Source organism: Grus americana, chromosome 1 (genome assembly GCF_028858705.1).
Source record: "Grus americana isolate bGruAme1 chromosome 1, bGruAme1.mat, whole genome shotgun sequence".
Taxonomy (NCBI): Eukaryota; Metazoa; Chordata; class Aves; order Gruiformes; family Gruidae; genus Grus; species Grus americana.
In genome coordinates this window covers 30,958,895-30,973,467 of record NC_072852.1, presented here as the reverse complement: position 1 = coordinate 30,973,467, position 14,573 = coordinate 30,958,895, and the positions used below count along the sequence as shown (strand labels likewise).

The window sequence follows — 14,573 nt, the reverse complement described above, 5'->3', positions numbered from 1 at the left end:
GTGCCAGTGTTCACTCCGAAGGGACTCACCTCCATGTAACATTTCCATAAAATGTTTTGATCAGCATTATAATGGCTGGCGATTTGCATGATGCAATTGCTCATTTTTGTGTCATGATCCAAACATCACAAGACATTACTGTGAAGCTCCATTCATGGAAGATCAACTTTGTAACTATAGTTTGAACTGTTTCCTTTGCACTAAACTATTGTCTTTCATAGTTGTATCTGCTCTGCTGAACACATCATACTGATTAGTAACAGATTTTAACATTTAAAAAATATTTTTGCCTGCAGTATAAGCGAACTAACATTTGGTTGGTTGAGTACAGATATAATTAATGTCTCATATGCCTTCTATCTTAAGAGACAGCAAGGGAGTAATTTTGTCCTTTTACATACTCTAAATACCATCTCTTAATATTCCTAACCTAGTGTACGTGAGCTCTAGTACTATCTTATACCACTTAAATTAATATCACAATATCATAGTTCAGTTTCCTCTAGTAGCAATAGTTGCTTGATGAAATTCTCACAGAAGCATGGCCTTCTGAAAGACTGAAAACCATCTACTCATTTAATTGAAAACTGCCTTGGAATTTCTTTCACATTTCCCTGTATGCATGTAAAATCCCTTGTAAAGCAGGTCAGACGCTTCACTGGATCTCTCAGGTTGTATCTATATTAGCATTTTAGTTTGGGTCAACAGTCCACTTTAAAACTAATTGCTTGATCATCCATTGCTTCGGTTCATGCTGCAGAGTTATCAAGCTACTTGCTATCAAGTGTTTGTAGAGCACCCTAGAGATTTTTTGCAGAGTGCCAAGGTGCCCGTAAGAAAGAGAACGGTTTGACAGTGAGCTGTCTCTGCCCGGACAGCTCATTCATCCTGTGGTCAACTCCTTTCCCAGATCTTCTTTCCTTCATTACTTCCTCAATCTACATCAGAAGCCACTCAAATATTTGTTTTAGAGCTACCCCTCTGCCCCAGCACTCATCCCCTCAGAAGTCCCATATGTGAGAGGATGTCCCTGCAGAGCAGGGGAAGGATGGTGGCTAGAACTGAGCTTCTCCACCAGAGACATTTCCCATGCCTAAGGACCTCACGCAGCCTGTGTCCAAGGGGTCATTAGAGAACAGTGGAATAAATTGCACTTGGTGGTAGGGTTCAGCTCCCACCTTACTCTGCTCCTTTAGCTGGAAGAGAGGGATCAGAGAACTAGCAATGTTTACACCCTTCCCTATGAAATATTATCTTTTCCTTCATCAGATCTCTCCTGTATATCTATTCTGTCACATTATGTAGGGTACACTGCCAATGGATAAAATCTAGGCCTTCTGGCAGGTGCTTATCTGTTTGTTTTGTCTTCTTTTAATCTATTAACTAAAAACCCCACACATATCAACCAAAACCACCTTGCTGTGGTCAAAGCCATATTGTGCTAACATACACTGTGTTTCTCATTCACTTTTCCACTTCTCTCCTATTTATAACTTCCACTGTTGCCTTTTGTCATAAATTATATCTCAGCTTTTTTGCAGCAGCAAATATCCGCCTACAAGGGTGCCTCTGTTCTATAAATTGCTATAAAATATATTTACTAGAAGAAGATGGTATTTTGTGGTAAGCAAAAGGAGCATATCTTTAAAATAATATTGAAAGATAAAAGGAAGCATTTAAAATTACTGCCTCATTAAATTCAATGTTTCAAAAAGTGAGTGAAGTATAGGCTCTGGTGCTACCACTCAGCCATGAATCCCCTGTCATTTCTTTCTTTCTTCATTTGCATGTTTTCAAATATAAAATGCTTTTTCTATCTTTTGCTTTGTGTGGAAAAAACCTGCCTCTCCTAAAGAAATGACTAAAATAAAAATAGTCACCAAGTCAATTATTTAAACTAAATAAATTTACAAATTAGAGGAAATATTTTCATAAACAACCACTTGGTTAAAGCATTACTCAGATGCATGTCGTAAAAATGTGTTCATGTCATTCCTTCAAAGTCTCCATTTTGGTATACTGTGATTAACAAGCTGGAAACAGTCTTTAATAATTTTGGTGTAGACCATTTAAAAAAAAAAAAGAACTGCAAATATGTTTTGATAGAATGAATTACAACCTTTATTCCCTTTTTACAAGTAGTTGCACGAGTGAATTTTTGTTTTGAGAATTGGTTTGGGGGGGTATTTTTTTTTTTTATAGTATCACAAATGCTGTGCAAACATGCATTCATGCAAGCACTTGACATAAGACACCTTGAGAATTAGTCTGGAAGAAAGAAGAAATACCTTGTGATATCAGTGCGCCTGGCCTAATCGTTCAATATAGATGCTTAATTATGAACAGAGGTAGTCAAAGCAAAAAAGCACAGCAGACAGCAATTCAAAGGCCTGGGTTACACTCAGATAAGTCCCTTGCAAACCCTGTATCAGATTTGTAACTTGTAATGTGGTTTAGGGAAGACCCAGTCCATTTTGACATCACTGATTGGGGGGCAAAAAGAGAATTCAAAAATACAGCAAGCTGATGGAGGTTACCACTGAAGCTTAAATCCCACAGTACATACTAGCCACAAGATTAACTATGGCTACTAGTTCAGCCTCTAAAAGCATCTCAGAGAAAAAAAAAGTCTTATCACAGATATTTACACTTTCTGAATCTTCATTTACTCATACTGATGTCATTTCCTGTGAAGCATATCTTAAAGCAGTATAAAATACCAAGGAAGTTCCTTGGCAAACAAAGCAGAAAAATACAGAGGTAAGCGGCAAGATGGTTTAGATAGCTTAAGTCATACACAATCACCTCATGATTAACAGCAGTGTCAGCCTCACACACTAGCTCTCATCTTTCCCCCTTGCTCTCAGTTATACACATTTCAGGGATATTTGATATTTCCAAGTGAGGGAAAATAACAATATATTATTTAAGATTCAGAAGAGAAGGAATGCTGCATTAATTATGATCAACCTACTGCCACTGAATCACTGGTGGAGCTGATGCTGATTTGATGAGATCTGAATGGAAATAACAAACTCTGGACTTGAGTTCTTACGACCTCTATTTTGATAGCTGATGGCACTGGCTACAGCTGCTTTCCATATGTCTCTGTATAATAGTAGGGTATGTGCGTGGGGGGAATACAAATGTGTCAAATCAAACACCATTCAAGCATTAATTCTAGAGATTTTTCACCTTCTAGAAGCAAGAAAGTCTGAATAAACTCAACACTGTATTTTATAGATACATCAAACAGAAGTAAAGCTTGAAACCTCTAGGAAATACAAAAATCTAAACCTAGGAATATAGACCTACTCAGAATTCAAACAAAAGGCAAAATATTTTCCATAAAAAATGCCTAGGTTCCCCAACATATACTAAAAATTGCCTAAGGATAGAAACTATGCTAGGTGAAAACAGGTGCCGTAATACTAGTATAAAAGTCACCCACCCTACATAACTCCTAGGTAGTACCCTTGATTCAGGATAAAGATAACTTCTCAGCAGCATTTTCTATCTTTCAAGCTCAATATGAGCATCTCACTACGAAGAAAAGGCACTCAAGGATGGTATGCTTTCTTCAGAACAGCTCTAAACAGCTATCAGAAATGTAAGCAAACCTGAAATTGCACCATAACTAGGCTCTGCTTTTCAGGCTAGCACTTAAATTTATCAAACGGTAATTTGAGAGTAACATCTAAAAATACGCTAACGCATTAGGGCTTTACTTCTCTCCTATCTAGGATCACTGGCTGAAGAATGGGCATAAGTGATCACTCAAGATTTCTTGTGTGGATCAAATTTGGTACTATATAAGTTTCTGCCAGACTGGAAGTTTTAATGTATAACTTTATACAGGAAATCTTGACTTTTAAAATGTTTTTAAAAGAATCCATCCCATTCCTCCAAAAAGGAATTAAAAATGCTCTATCTCCATGAACTTGGTAACTCCATCAATGAAACTGGTAGGAACTGCCCTGAAAGCGTTCTGCAGCTACTCTCTTCCATGATCAAACTGGGCAGATAGACATTACGAGTCTGACAGGTCCTCCTGCCAACGGACTTGCTGCACAGTTAAGAAAAATGGAGAGTTAGTTGAATATGCATTTCTCAAGCTGTAGGTTTGCCACTGCTGTATATAATTTAATGAATGAATGAATAATACATATAATAAAACAAAAAAAACCCCAAAACAACTGCCTGGCAGGAAGAATCAAGCAGAACTGTGTAATCTTAGACTGATATCATATTTAAAATATTTTAAGACTAAGGTTATAGCTTTAAAAATATTACATAGTTCCCCCCATCTCTATTCTATCTCGTCTTATTGTAGAAGCAACAGAATCCCAGCCCCACCGTAAGAGTGGACCTAAGTACACATGAAAGCCTGTGCAAAAGTTAGGTACTCTGAAAAACAGACTGCCTTTAAATACTGAAGTGTTTCATCAAAGCATAGGAATATCTTAAAGGGAGATAAATCATAAAGAGAAATAGAGAACTGAACAAGTGGAAAGACAATTCTGTTACTTACCCTCAGATCTTCCTTTGTGTTGAAGCTATCAAGAAGCTGTTGATAATGTCTATCAGTCATTTGCCGCAAGAGTGACAACAAACAGGAGACAAATTCCCCCTGTTCGGATAAGCCAATAATAGAAATATTATAGATTATAATGTCTTCTGGATTTAAGCTTAAACTGTCATATTACAGGCACTTAAAAGTAATTAAGAAATGCAAGGGAAATTAATCTACAATTAGGAAACATTATTTCTAGGACTCCATATTTTGTGAAAATACATTCATTTAGCTATGAACTTCCTTCCCATTTAAAGAATTATCTTCCCCCAAATGCAGTTTACATGCTTAGCAAAACCTATTTGAAATAGTTCCAGAAGGGCTAAACCAGTAAAAGTTTTGATTTGTGATTTGTTTCCCTTGTATCTGTTTTTAAACATATTATTTAAGATTGCTAAAATTACAACCTCTTAATCAACTCAGTCTTGAAACAAAAATAAACAAAAATATTTTGCAACAATTCTGGGAAGTATGCTATTGTTTTCCTGTAGGGAAGAAATTAATGGAGTTAGCTGGGAATTTTGTCAAAAAGAAAACTCATTTATAGGATTGAACAAACTTTGAAAACGTTTGAATCGGAAGTTTCCTTGGACCTACAGAGGAATTTCTCATTAAAACATACATCTAGAAGTTGAACTTAACCATAGGGCAAGACCGCTTTCTCCCACAGTGCCGAATCCTGGATTCACACTCCATGCTTCACAAAAGGGGATACTCCAGGCAGCAGCTGAGGGACTTACTGGACTGCTGTGCAGGTTCCTCCCTGCCTCTACTGATGCACGTTCACCAGGCTGTCCTTCAAACAGCGTGGGATTCCGGAGTGAAAGAGCAGAGAACAGGAGTGAGTATCTCCAGTGAGCGATCAAACGACCCAGACGCTATGGGAAGGAATAGGTTCTCCCTCTCTCCCTTCCCTGTCTGCTTGTTCACTTTGGAGCTGGGAGGAAACACTGAATGGTATCAATCTGGTCTGGCTGCAGAGTGAAAGGTCTGGATTGCATCCCACTGCTTAAAAAGAACAATTCTGAAATCTTACAAGCTTGTTAAAAAGTGGGAAATACACGTCTGGCCTCTATCGACCAGGAATGGGGAATGAGACTGGGAGAACAGACAAGAATGATAATGGTATTTTAAAACGGTGTCTTTCATTAGTTTGTCATGTCAAATTTTGGGAAGATTTTCCCCTGTCTTTCATTAAAAACAGTAAATAAGATAAAAAAGGAGTATGTTTTGACAGGAATGGCTATTCTGGATTTCACGTCGGAAGGTCTAATTCACTTGTGATTATATCTTGTATAGTTGGTGGTGTGTGAGTTGATGGCTTTCATTGGCAATACAGTGATAAAATAATAATTGTCTTGCCCATAATAAGATTCTACACTGAAATAATGATCCCATATTAATTACGTCGCTGCAAAACCATTGTTTTTTACAGTAAAGACAGCATTCGCAAAGCAATATCCTAAGGCTACAAAGTCTCTTAATCTCCATGTTCTGGGCATGACCACCAAGGTTACAGCTGCTACCTTGTAAATATCTGAAAATTTATTTCCAACACTATCAGGTTCTCTTCAGAAAACCAAAAGACTTTGGTCTATTATCATTCTTTTTTAATATTTTCAATTTCATTATATCTAGCCTCAATATGATTTTATCATGCCATTTAATATAATGTAGGTTCATCTAAATAGGCATAATTTTTGGAGACTTTTATTCCAGTTATAAAATCTGAGACCACTCAGATTTGGCTAATTAGCCAAAACACGTAGAATAAATAAATAAGGGTGTAAGCTCACCTGACTGCTAGCGTGAGCGACAAAATTTGAGTATGAATCTTGTGAATATTTCCCTTCTTGCTTAAACATTTTAAGCAGTCCTTTCTAGTCACCTTCCGTGTTCCCACATTTACTTTATAGTGGTATATTAAAAATCACAATCTATTATAGAACGCTGTACTATTATAGTTGACAGACAGATTAGCTTTAAAAGGGTACCAGCTTTAGCTAATTGTTAACTGACTTCTAAATTTGAGCTTGTAATTCAACATAGGTAGCTGTACAGGCAGCTGGTTTTTAAAATAACAATGAACATTCAGCTGCAGTTGTTGAACTCAACACAAAAATGTATGTTGTAAGATTTCTGCCAGCGTTAGCCACAAACTGGTCAGCGTACGTACAAATTATGCACGAAAGCGAACTCCACACACACAATAACCTTGATAAAAACCATTTAGGATCCAATTCTAGTCAAGCCAAGCAGTATATCCAATTCACTCTAGGTGGAATCCTGAAGTATTTTTTGTGTCTTATTTAAGGAGCACAATTATTAAAATACATGGAGCTCACAATTAAATTGCAATTCATTTGGGTTCTGAGGGACTGAACTTCCAAGATCTGTAATCAATAAAGGTTTGCTTTAATTGGGTTGCTTTCTGCTAACTCTTTATATGCAAATGTGTGTTTCTTGAGGAAATCTAAAGGACTAAATCACTGACATCCTAAAGCAGAAGTTTCACTTTCACCATTGTATTAAATTCAATGTTCGTTTGTTAGTGCAACGTGTAACGCTGACACCATGAAGACATGTTGTCTTTGTGCTCAGTTTAAAACGTCACATCCATCTTGCAGGTTACCATCTAACAAGATTCTTCACTGCAAATTGAAATGGTACCAAGGTGCCAAAACACAGTACAGAAACAGTACAGTCATGGCAGCACAGGTGACTGATGCTGCCTGATTTTATGCTGCTGCTTTGTGCAGAAGAACAGTGATACGTGGGCCTAGAAGATGAAACTGAGATGAGTTTGGGACTACTTCCACAAGGAAGACTATATCTGATGGAAAAGTATGACAAAATTTTATCCGGTGTGCTGCCATGATACATCTCACAAACAATATTTAATGATATGTGCAGCTTGAAATAATGGTAACATACTGGAACAGACTCTACTGCTGTACTCACACTGAGTACTTTATCATACTTGCTCTACAAATAGTTCCAAGAATCTGGCTCCGTGTGTTGCCATAAGCCCGTACTGCATGATGTTTCTACATAAATGTATATAATTGCCTTATGCTGTGCTGTGAGTCACTTCCACATTAAGTATTCTTTGAGATGCCTGTGGTGACAATGACATGGCTTTTCTGATGCATAAAAAGAAAATTTTTCAACTTGAAAGCACTTTCAGAGTCTAATTTTTGATGGTGTGAAAGAATTAGGCTGTCATGGTGTTTTATGAAAACTTAATCTGCAAGCAAGTCGATATCTCGGAAGAAACCAATAAGCTCAGAGCTTTGCTACACTAACAGTCTAATACTACAAACCTTACTTCAGCTGAGATTTTCTTGTAATGGTCTGATATGCCACAGTGTACATTTGTAATTTTCTAATTTAAAGAAAAAAACCCCCAAACTCTTAGATGTATAGTCCTGCTGAATCACAATGATTAAGGCATGGTGCTATCTTACTACAGAGCTTGGTCAGCTCCATAAAACACTCCCTAGAATGTTTGTTCTCTGTGGGATAAAGTAAAATAAACAAACAAAAAACCCAACAACACATTTCTTCCACAGCTATTAAATGCTTTTTTGAAATGTTTGATCTCAGAGGAAATGCTGGTTTGAAAAGCAACCATCTATTAATTATCTATTCATTTTACAGTGTAAAAATTGGGCAATTAAGTGTATAACAAGATGGCAAATCACACAGCATAGTATGTTCTCTGCACAAAATGTCATCCCCTCACCTCATATTGGAGTCATATCCCTTGCTATATTAGAACTGATTTGCCCTTCAAAAGCAAACTGGGAACCTTGCTGAAAACAAAGCAAAGTAATACTTCATTTTGTTTCATCAATGCTCATCCTAGGCTTTCCTCTGAATGCCTGCATTTCGACCGTCTAATTTGCAAGAGTTTTTTATATCCGGCTGACCAAAATATAATTTGTTAATCTTCTAAATCCATCCTCTTTGCTCTACTTCATGTGATAGAAATGAAGCTCAAAATGCTCAGCCCAGAGAACAACAAAATGCCTTTCAATTAATACATTTGGATTTGTAGAAGTTAGCGTCACAGATTCTGCAGGAATTTTTTAGAGCTGTCTTGTCATGTAAAAATGTATGCATTTTAGGAAGTAAAACATTATAGATTGATACTCTTCCGTTTCCAGTAATTCAAACATAAAGAGAATTTCAGAAAGCTATTAAATTTGTCAACAAAAGAAACGTAATGAAATAATTAGTGACCTGAAATAGTCTCAAAAGAAACTTTATCTTTTGGGTTTTTTTTTCTGGGCCACAACTTATAACATAAATTTAATGAAAAAAATTACTATTTCCACTGAAAATAAACAAAATACAAAAAAATTTTCTTTGTTATCTTCATTCTGTTTTACACACAAAATCTTGACAGTGTGAATTACAACCTAAAACCAATGTTGTCACAAGTCTAGTTGTCCAACCAGTGACAATTATGGGCTATTTAATTATAAAAAACTTACAGTCACATCTTGAAACTGGAGACGCATAGCAGAGCCTGATGGCTGTGGTCGGCTGGTGATCTCTAGTATGGTCCTTAACAAAATATCTAGCAGGCTGTTTACAATCACATCAATTTCTTCCAGAACAGATTTTTCCTTAAATAATAAAGAAAATATTTAAGATTTTAAAATAGAAAGATGATGACAGGCATATTTCCTTTGACGTCGTTTTAGAAACAAATGATAGTTTTACTATGAATGTTACATTCGAGAAACAAGGACTGTTCTCTAATCAAGATATTGTTTAATTCTATTGATTTTTTTTCCTAACAGTTTTCAATTAATTACATTGTACTGAAATATAGAGGCCAGTTATGGGTTGACCTTGAATATGTAAGCATTCATCAAATTAGTAGAGCTCTATTTTCAACTAATGTTTAGAAGAAAGCAGTAAATAATATACGAGAATATTTCAGGCAAGATTTTTATAGGTAACACCCATATATTTTCTGGGAAAATTGCCAAGAGAGGCTTAAATTCCAAAAAGTAGAGTTCTGTTTTCACACTTTGAAACTATCACCAGAAACAAGCAGATGGTGTTCAACCTTCAAGACCTGCTTCAGCAGTAACGACCAGCTACATTGCTTCCCATCAACTGAGTAGCACAAACAAATTAGTCATTTATGTAAGCCTGCAACTGCTTGTACACAACATCAGTACAAAGGAACCACAGTGTTCACCACCAAAAGAGACCATGAATACCTTAATTACATGCATGAAAACACTTGATGAAGTCAAGTCGTGGTTACTTTTCCTTTTTAATTCAGGTGGAAATATGTTTTCCTTGCTTCAACAATGTTTTCTGTCTCTACTGCAGCAGACAACGCCACCTTAATCTGAGCGATTTTATCCACAATTTAAGATGACATTTCTTCACAGAAAGAAACACTTCATAATGAAATGCACACAACCAAACTAAAACTCAGCTGACAAACAGATCATTTAACTTTGTTGACATCAAGGTGTAGGAGTGATTTTTATTTTTATTTTTTTTGCTTCCTACACACCCAAAGCATATGATTTGCAACAAAACTCAAAATTTCTGTCTGGATACAAGATGAGTCTAGTGTCATGGCCGCATCCTCTGTCACTTCGTCTAGTATCAAACAGCTGTTATCTTCGCTACTTATGAAGGCAGACAGAATACAGTTTATTTAGGAACTGTATCAATCGTGAGGACTCTTAAAGGTCTTTTCCAACCTAAACGATTCTATGATTCTATGACTCATGTACAAACTACTATTAGAATGGCCGATAACCTTAATTTTCAAAGCTGCCTGACTGCAAATTCACTTGTTCCCTCTATTGTCTAAATTATCTTAATTACCATGGAAGGAATGAAGTTCTGAACTGATCCACAAAAATCCTATCAAAGTCACCAAGTTGTTAATACTCTCCATGACTCAAGGACTACTAAAAATAGTAGCTGCATATCCTGAACACTGGAGAGAGTTTTATGTAGACGTCCACTTGTGATTGTGTACATCTCTGGCTTGATGACTCCAAATGAAAGATGTCCTGAAATTAAGACCAGACATGTAAGCCTTTCTCCCAATCAAACCCCCCAGCTATGCTTTATCATCTATCACTTTCTCTTGGGATGAGGTATTACACTAATCCAGGAGCAGCTGCAATGAAAATGCTGTACAGTGCCAAAACTGCAAGCTGCATCCATATCAAATCACTGATGGAGCAACTTTTATTGCTGACAGTGGTCTGAAATGAAGAAACACACAAAACAGTTCTCACTAATGCATTACAATGTAATGAATGCTGGCCTTGATACGTATGTACTGCACTAACTACAGGCAATGTTTGTTTTTAATTGTCTAATATCCCTTTGCCTGTCAGCATTTATGATCGTCTTTATTTTTGCAATACACCTGCCTAAGCTAGCTCTCATATGCAGCTTTCACAGACAAATTTGCAAACACAAACATCAGAAATTGGCCACGGAGTTTATCAACTAACAAACAAGTGCAATCCCCTTGCAATGCTCATATCAATCTATATACCTATAACACCCCTGTGTCCCCTACAACTAAACAGCCCACAATAGAAAATGCCTCTAAAAGCAAGTGGATGTTTCTTTCTGTCCAACACAACACTCAAAAAGAGTCAAAGCTTGGCAGGACACTATGTGCTACAACTAAAATATTCTTGCATGGGAAGAAAAGGCTCATGAGAAATCAAAATGACAAGTTTATGCAGAATCATTACACAGAGAACTCTTTAAAATGGACTTGGTCAAGGTCCAGTTTGTGTCATTAAATGTCACTAAGCAATATAAAGAAGTTCAACACCTTGTGGATGTGACGTGGTGTTTACTTACTGAGCTGTTCTTCCTGATGAGGCAAAATATGTTGCTAAGGATACGTGCACACATTATAAGGTCCTTCTGCTCTTGTAAATGCATGTGGAGATGATGTAAAACTACTGGAAGAAGAATATATCGAGAATCTGGAAAAAATGAAAAATTTTATGAGTAGGAGCTTCTCATAGAATCATTTAATTTTAATACAGACATAAAATGTGTCTTCAGTCCCAAAACAGTATTTCTGATAAGCAGAAGCTTTTACTTGCTTTAACCAACATTTTTGATAAGCAGAAGCTTTTAGTTCGTAATCATAATATCCTGAAGCAAATATCTGAAGAATAAACAATATGCTCAAAGTCAGTATGTCATATCATGGATGGAGAAAAACACCACTGCATGAAATATACTGTATATAACAGAAAATTCTAAGTATTGAATTGTCACGTAAAAAAACTTAGCACAGTAATACTTGTATTCAAAATAATGTGAAATTATGCTCCAGTGTTCCCTGCCATGTGACACGATCCCTTTGCAAGCCAAGGTCACAAGAGACTTCATCTTGAAGTTATGTTATTCTACAAATGAGTTCTACTTTACAGACAAGCAGTACTTTCAGATTTCTTTCAGGATTTTCACTTTTCTAGATTCCTCACTCGTACTGAGTATGAGCAATTTAGACTACTGGTATCTACATAAAATGATCTGCCTTTCCTCTATTTTATTTTCTAAACACAGCTCTGGTGCTATTTTCAGTCCTGAGTTCTCTCAAAATTATGCAAGAACTTCATTAACATGCTCCTTCTTTTGCTTCTTTTTCTTATAATTAAAGACAACCTTAAATGGGAAGAGCCCTAATACTTACAGTTGTGATAACACATTAAACACCTGTTTACAACTTGATAAATGGAATAGGTGTTATCTGTTTTCATTTTGTTGTTGTTTTTAGATCTTTTCCATGATTGAGAAATGATGTTCTCATAGAAATATACTTGAATCATTTCCTCTATTAAAATTTTAATGATGATTATATGCTACGTTATCTAAATATATTCATCTATTCAGTTCCTTTGTTCATTAATGTAATTGTTTCCTAAAAATTGAGTTTATCTAGCCAGAAAATTACTCCTTTAAAATCATTTTGCCAACCAGGTACTGTTCATGGATTAGTCTTTCTATAAACACTTTTTTCCCCTCAAGTATTTCCTCTATTTTCTTCAGGAGGGAGAAAAAGATTTATTCTGAGATTCGATTTGTTGAATGCTTCTTTCATTCACTGAAATACAGCACTAATCTTGTTTTTCTTTATTATTCCCTTGTTTTCATTGTCTACTTATCTGTGTAACACAAGACAAATCATATGGACAAGTTGATTTGTACACACTATTTAAATATATTCTTGTTTAAAAAAAAGAAGAAAAAGAAAAAAACTTGCCTGCTCTTCTTAAATGTGTGTTTTGTGCTTATTATTTATTCAGGTGTTCTGCTATATCTTCCTACTGATGCAAATATTAAACAAAGACTGTATGGCAATAGGCAAAAGGCCATCAATGAATCTAAAACCAGTGGTACTGAAACCCAAAACTGAGAAACAAAGAGCCTCAATTCAGTGACTGCTTGCTTCTGCAAGTGCCTCGGTAGGTTTTCATCAGGACTGGCCTGAGAGTTTGTATCTGCCTGTAGCACAGCAGCTGGGCAGAAGTGTCTTGACCAAACCAACAACGCATTTTCTTTTTGTCTACCTAAAATCCAGAAGCTCAGCAAAGCGTTGCCCCAGGTAGTCTGAGATGTGAAGTGTGCACAGCTGCCACAGCAAGATCTATAGGGTCAAAAGGAAAGCGAACAGGAAGGTGGCGAATGTGCAAACCTGTGGTTAGGAAAGTGCCGGCTTCCGATCACCATCACTAAATCTGCTTATTGATTACTGATAGATGAAAAAACAGAGCTGATGCCTTCAGCTGAAGCAAAAAAGCAGGACTTTCCCTTCCTGTAAAAAAGACCTGACCTCTAGGTTACAGGGGACAGCTCCTTTTCCTTGCTTTCTGTTAGGCCTTACACGTATTGAATGCTTGACTATCTGGTAATCCCTCTTCAAGAGAGGAGATGAAGGGTTCACTGTGTAAACCAACCCATGGCTCTGCAGTTGGGGTACTCTCCTGGCAGGCAGGTGATAGGAAGCCGAATCCGGGCTGACACAGCACTGAACCTGGTCTTCCATTCCCAGGCAAATGCTCAAATCACTGGTCAACTCCACAAGTGTCACGGAGCAGTTATAGTAGCTCTTTCACACACTGTTGATGTGAGCCACAGGTCCTCTGAGGAATGTAGGTCCTCTCTTGAAGCTACAACTCAAATCCCTCAGCCCAGGTGAGGAGAAAACAGGAGCAGCCCTGTGCCAAGGTGTTTCTTCTTGGTTAACTCTAGGTAGCTTCCTGATGAGCACACATGGGATTTGGTACTTTTCCGAGGTGCTCACTACTCTGCGTGCTGCTTACATGTAAGCACGGCATTATGAACTCCATTTTGAAGACCAGAGAATCTACATGTAGCAACACTTGACTTGTAAATAGCCAACTCTTACATACAATATGGCCTGAAACATCTCAGGCAAAACTTTACATCCTCATTCAACTGTTTCAAAAATACCATTTTTGCAAAAGCTCCATAAAATGATCAGGAAATTTGTTTTACCCAGACCAAACGGATTAGCAAAAAGCATCTTACAATGACTTGCAACTATGCACGGGAGGGAACAGTGCCAGTTACTGAATTAACCACCACATATAACACAGCCTTAGACTGGTTATCAGGGAGTATAGTGACAGGACAAGGGGTAATGCGTTTAAGCTGAAAGAAGGTAGATTTAGATTAGATGTTAGAAAGAAATTCTTTACTGTGAGGGTGGTGAGGCACTGGAACAGGTTGCCCAGAGAAGTTGTGGATGCCCCCTCCCTGGAAGTGTTTAAGACCAGGTTGGATGGGGCTTTGGGCAACCTGGTCTAGTGGAGGGTGTCCCTGCCCATGGCAGAGGGCTTGGAACTAGATGATCTTTGAGGTCCTTTCCAACCCAAACCATTCTATGAATCTATATATTCCTCATAAGCCCATAATCTAAATAACTCCCTGTCTTGACCTGTTTAAGTGGAGA

At 37.0% G+C, this 14,573-nt stretch overlaps 1 protein-coding gene across 7 annotated transcripts in view; it reads right to left on the bottom strand.

Annotated features, from left to right (window-relative positions):
• DOCK4 (dedicator of cytokinesis 4) overlaps positions 1–14,573 on the bottom strand; it is a 260,824-nt gene that overhangs the window by 63,149 nt on the left and 183,102 nt on the right. For all 7 annotated transcript variants that reach the window (XM_054817043.1, XM_054817070.1, XM_054817078.1 and 4 more), the window contains 3 exons: positions 11,444–11,571; positions 9,073–9,207; positions 4,532–4,630 (listed from right to left, as the gene is read on the bottom strand). In XM_054817043.1, the coding sequence (XP_054673018.1) occupies positions 4,532–4,630; positions 9,073–9,207; positions 11,444–11,571 (362 nt within the window). The remainder of the gene's footprint in view (positions 1–4,531; positions 4,631–9,072; positions 9,208–11,443; positions 11,572–14,573) is intronic.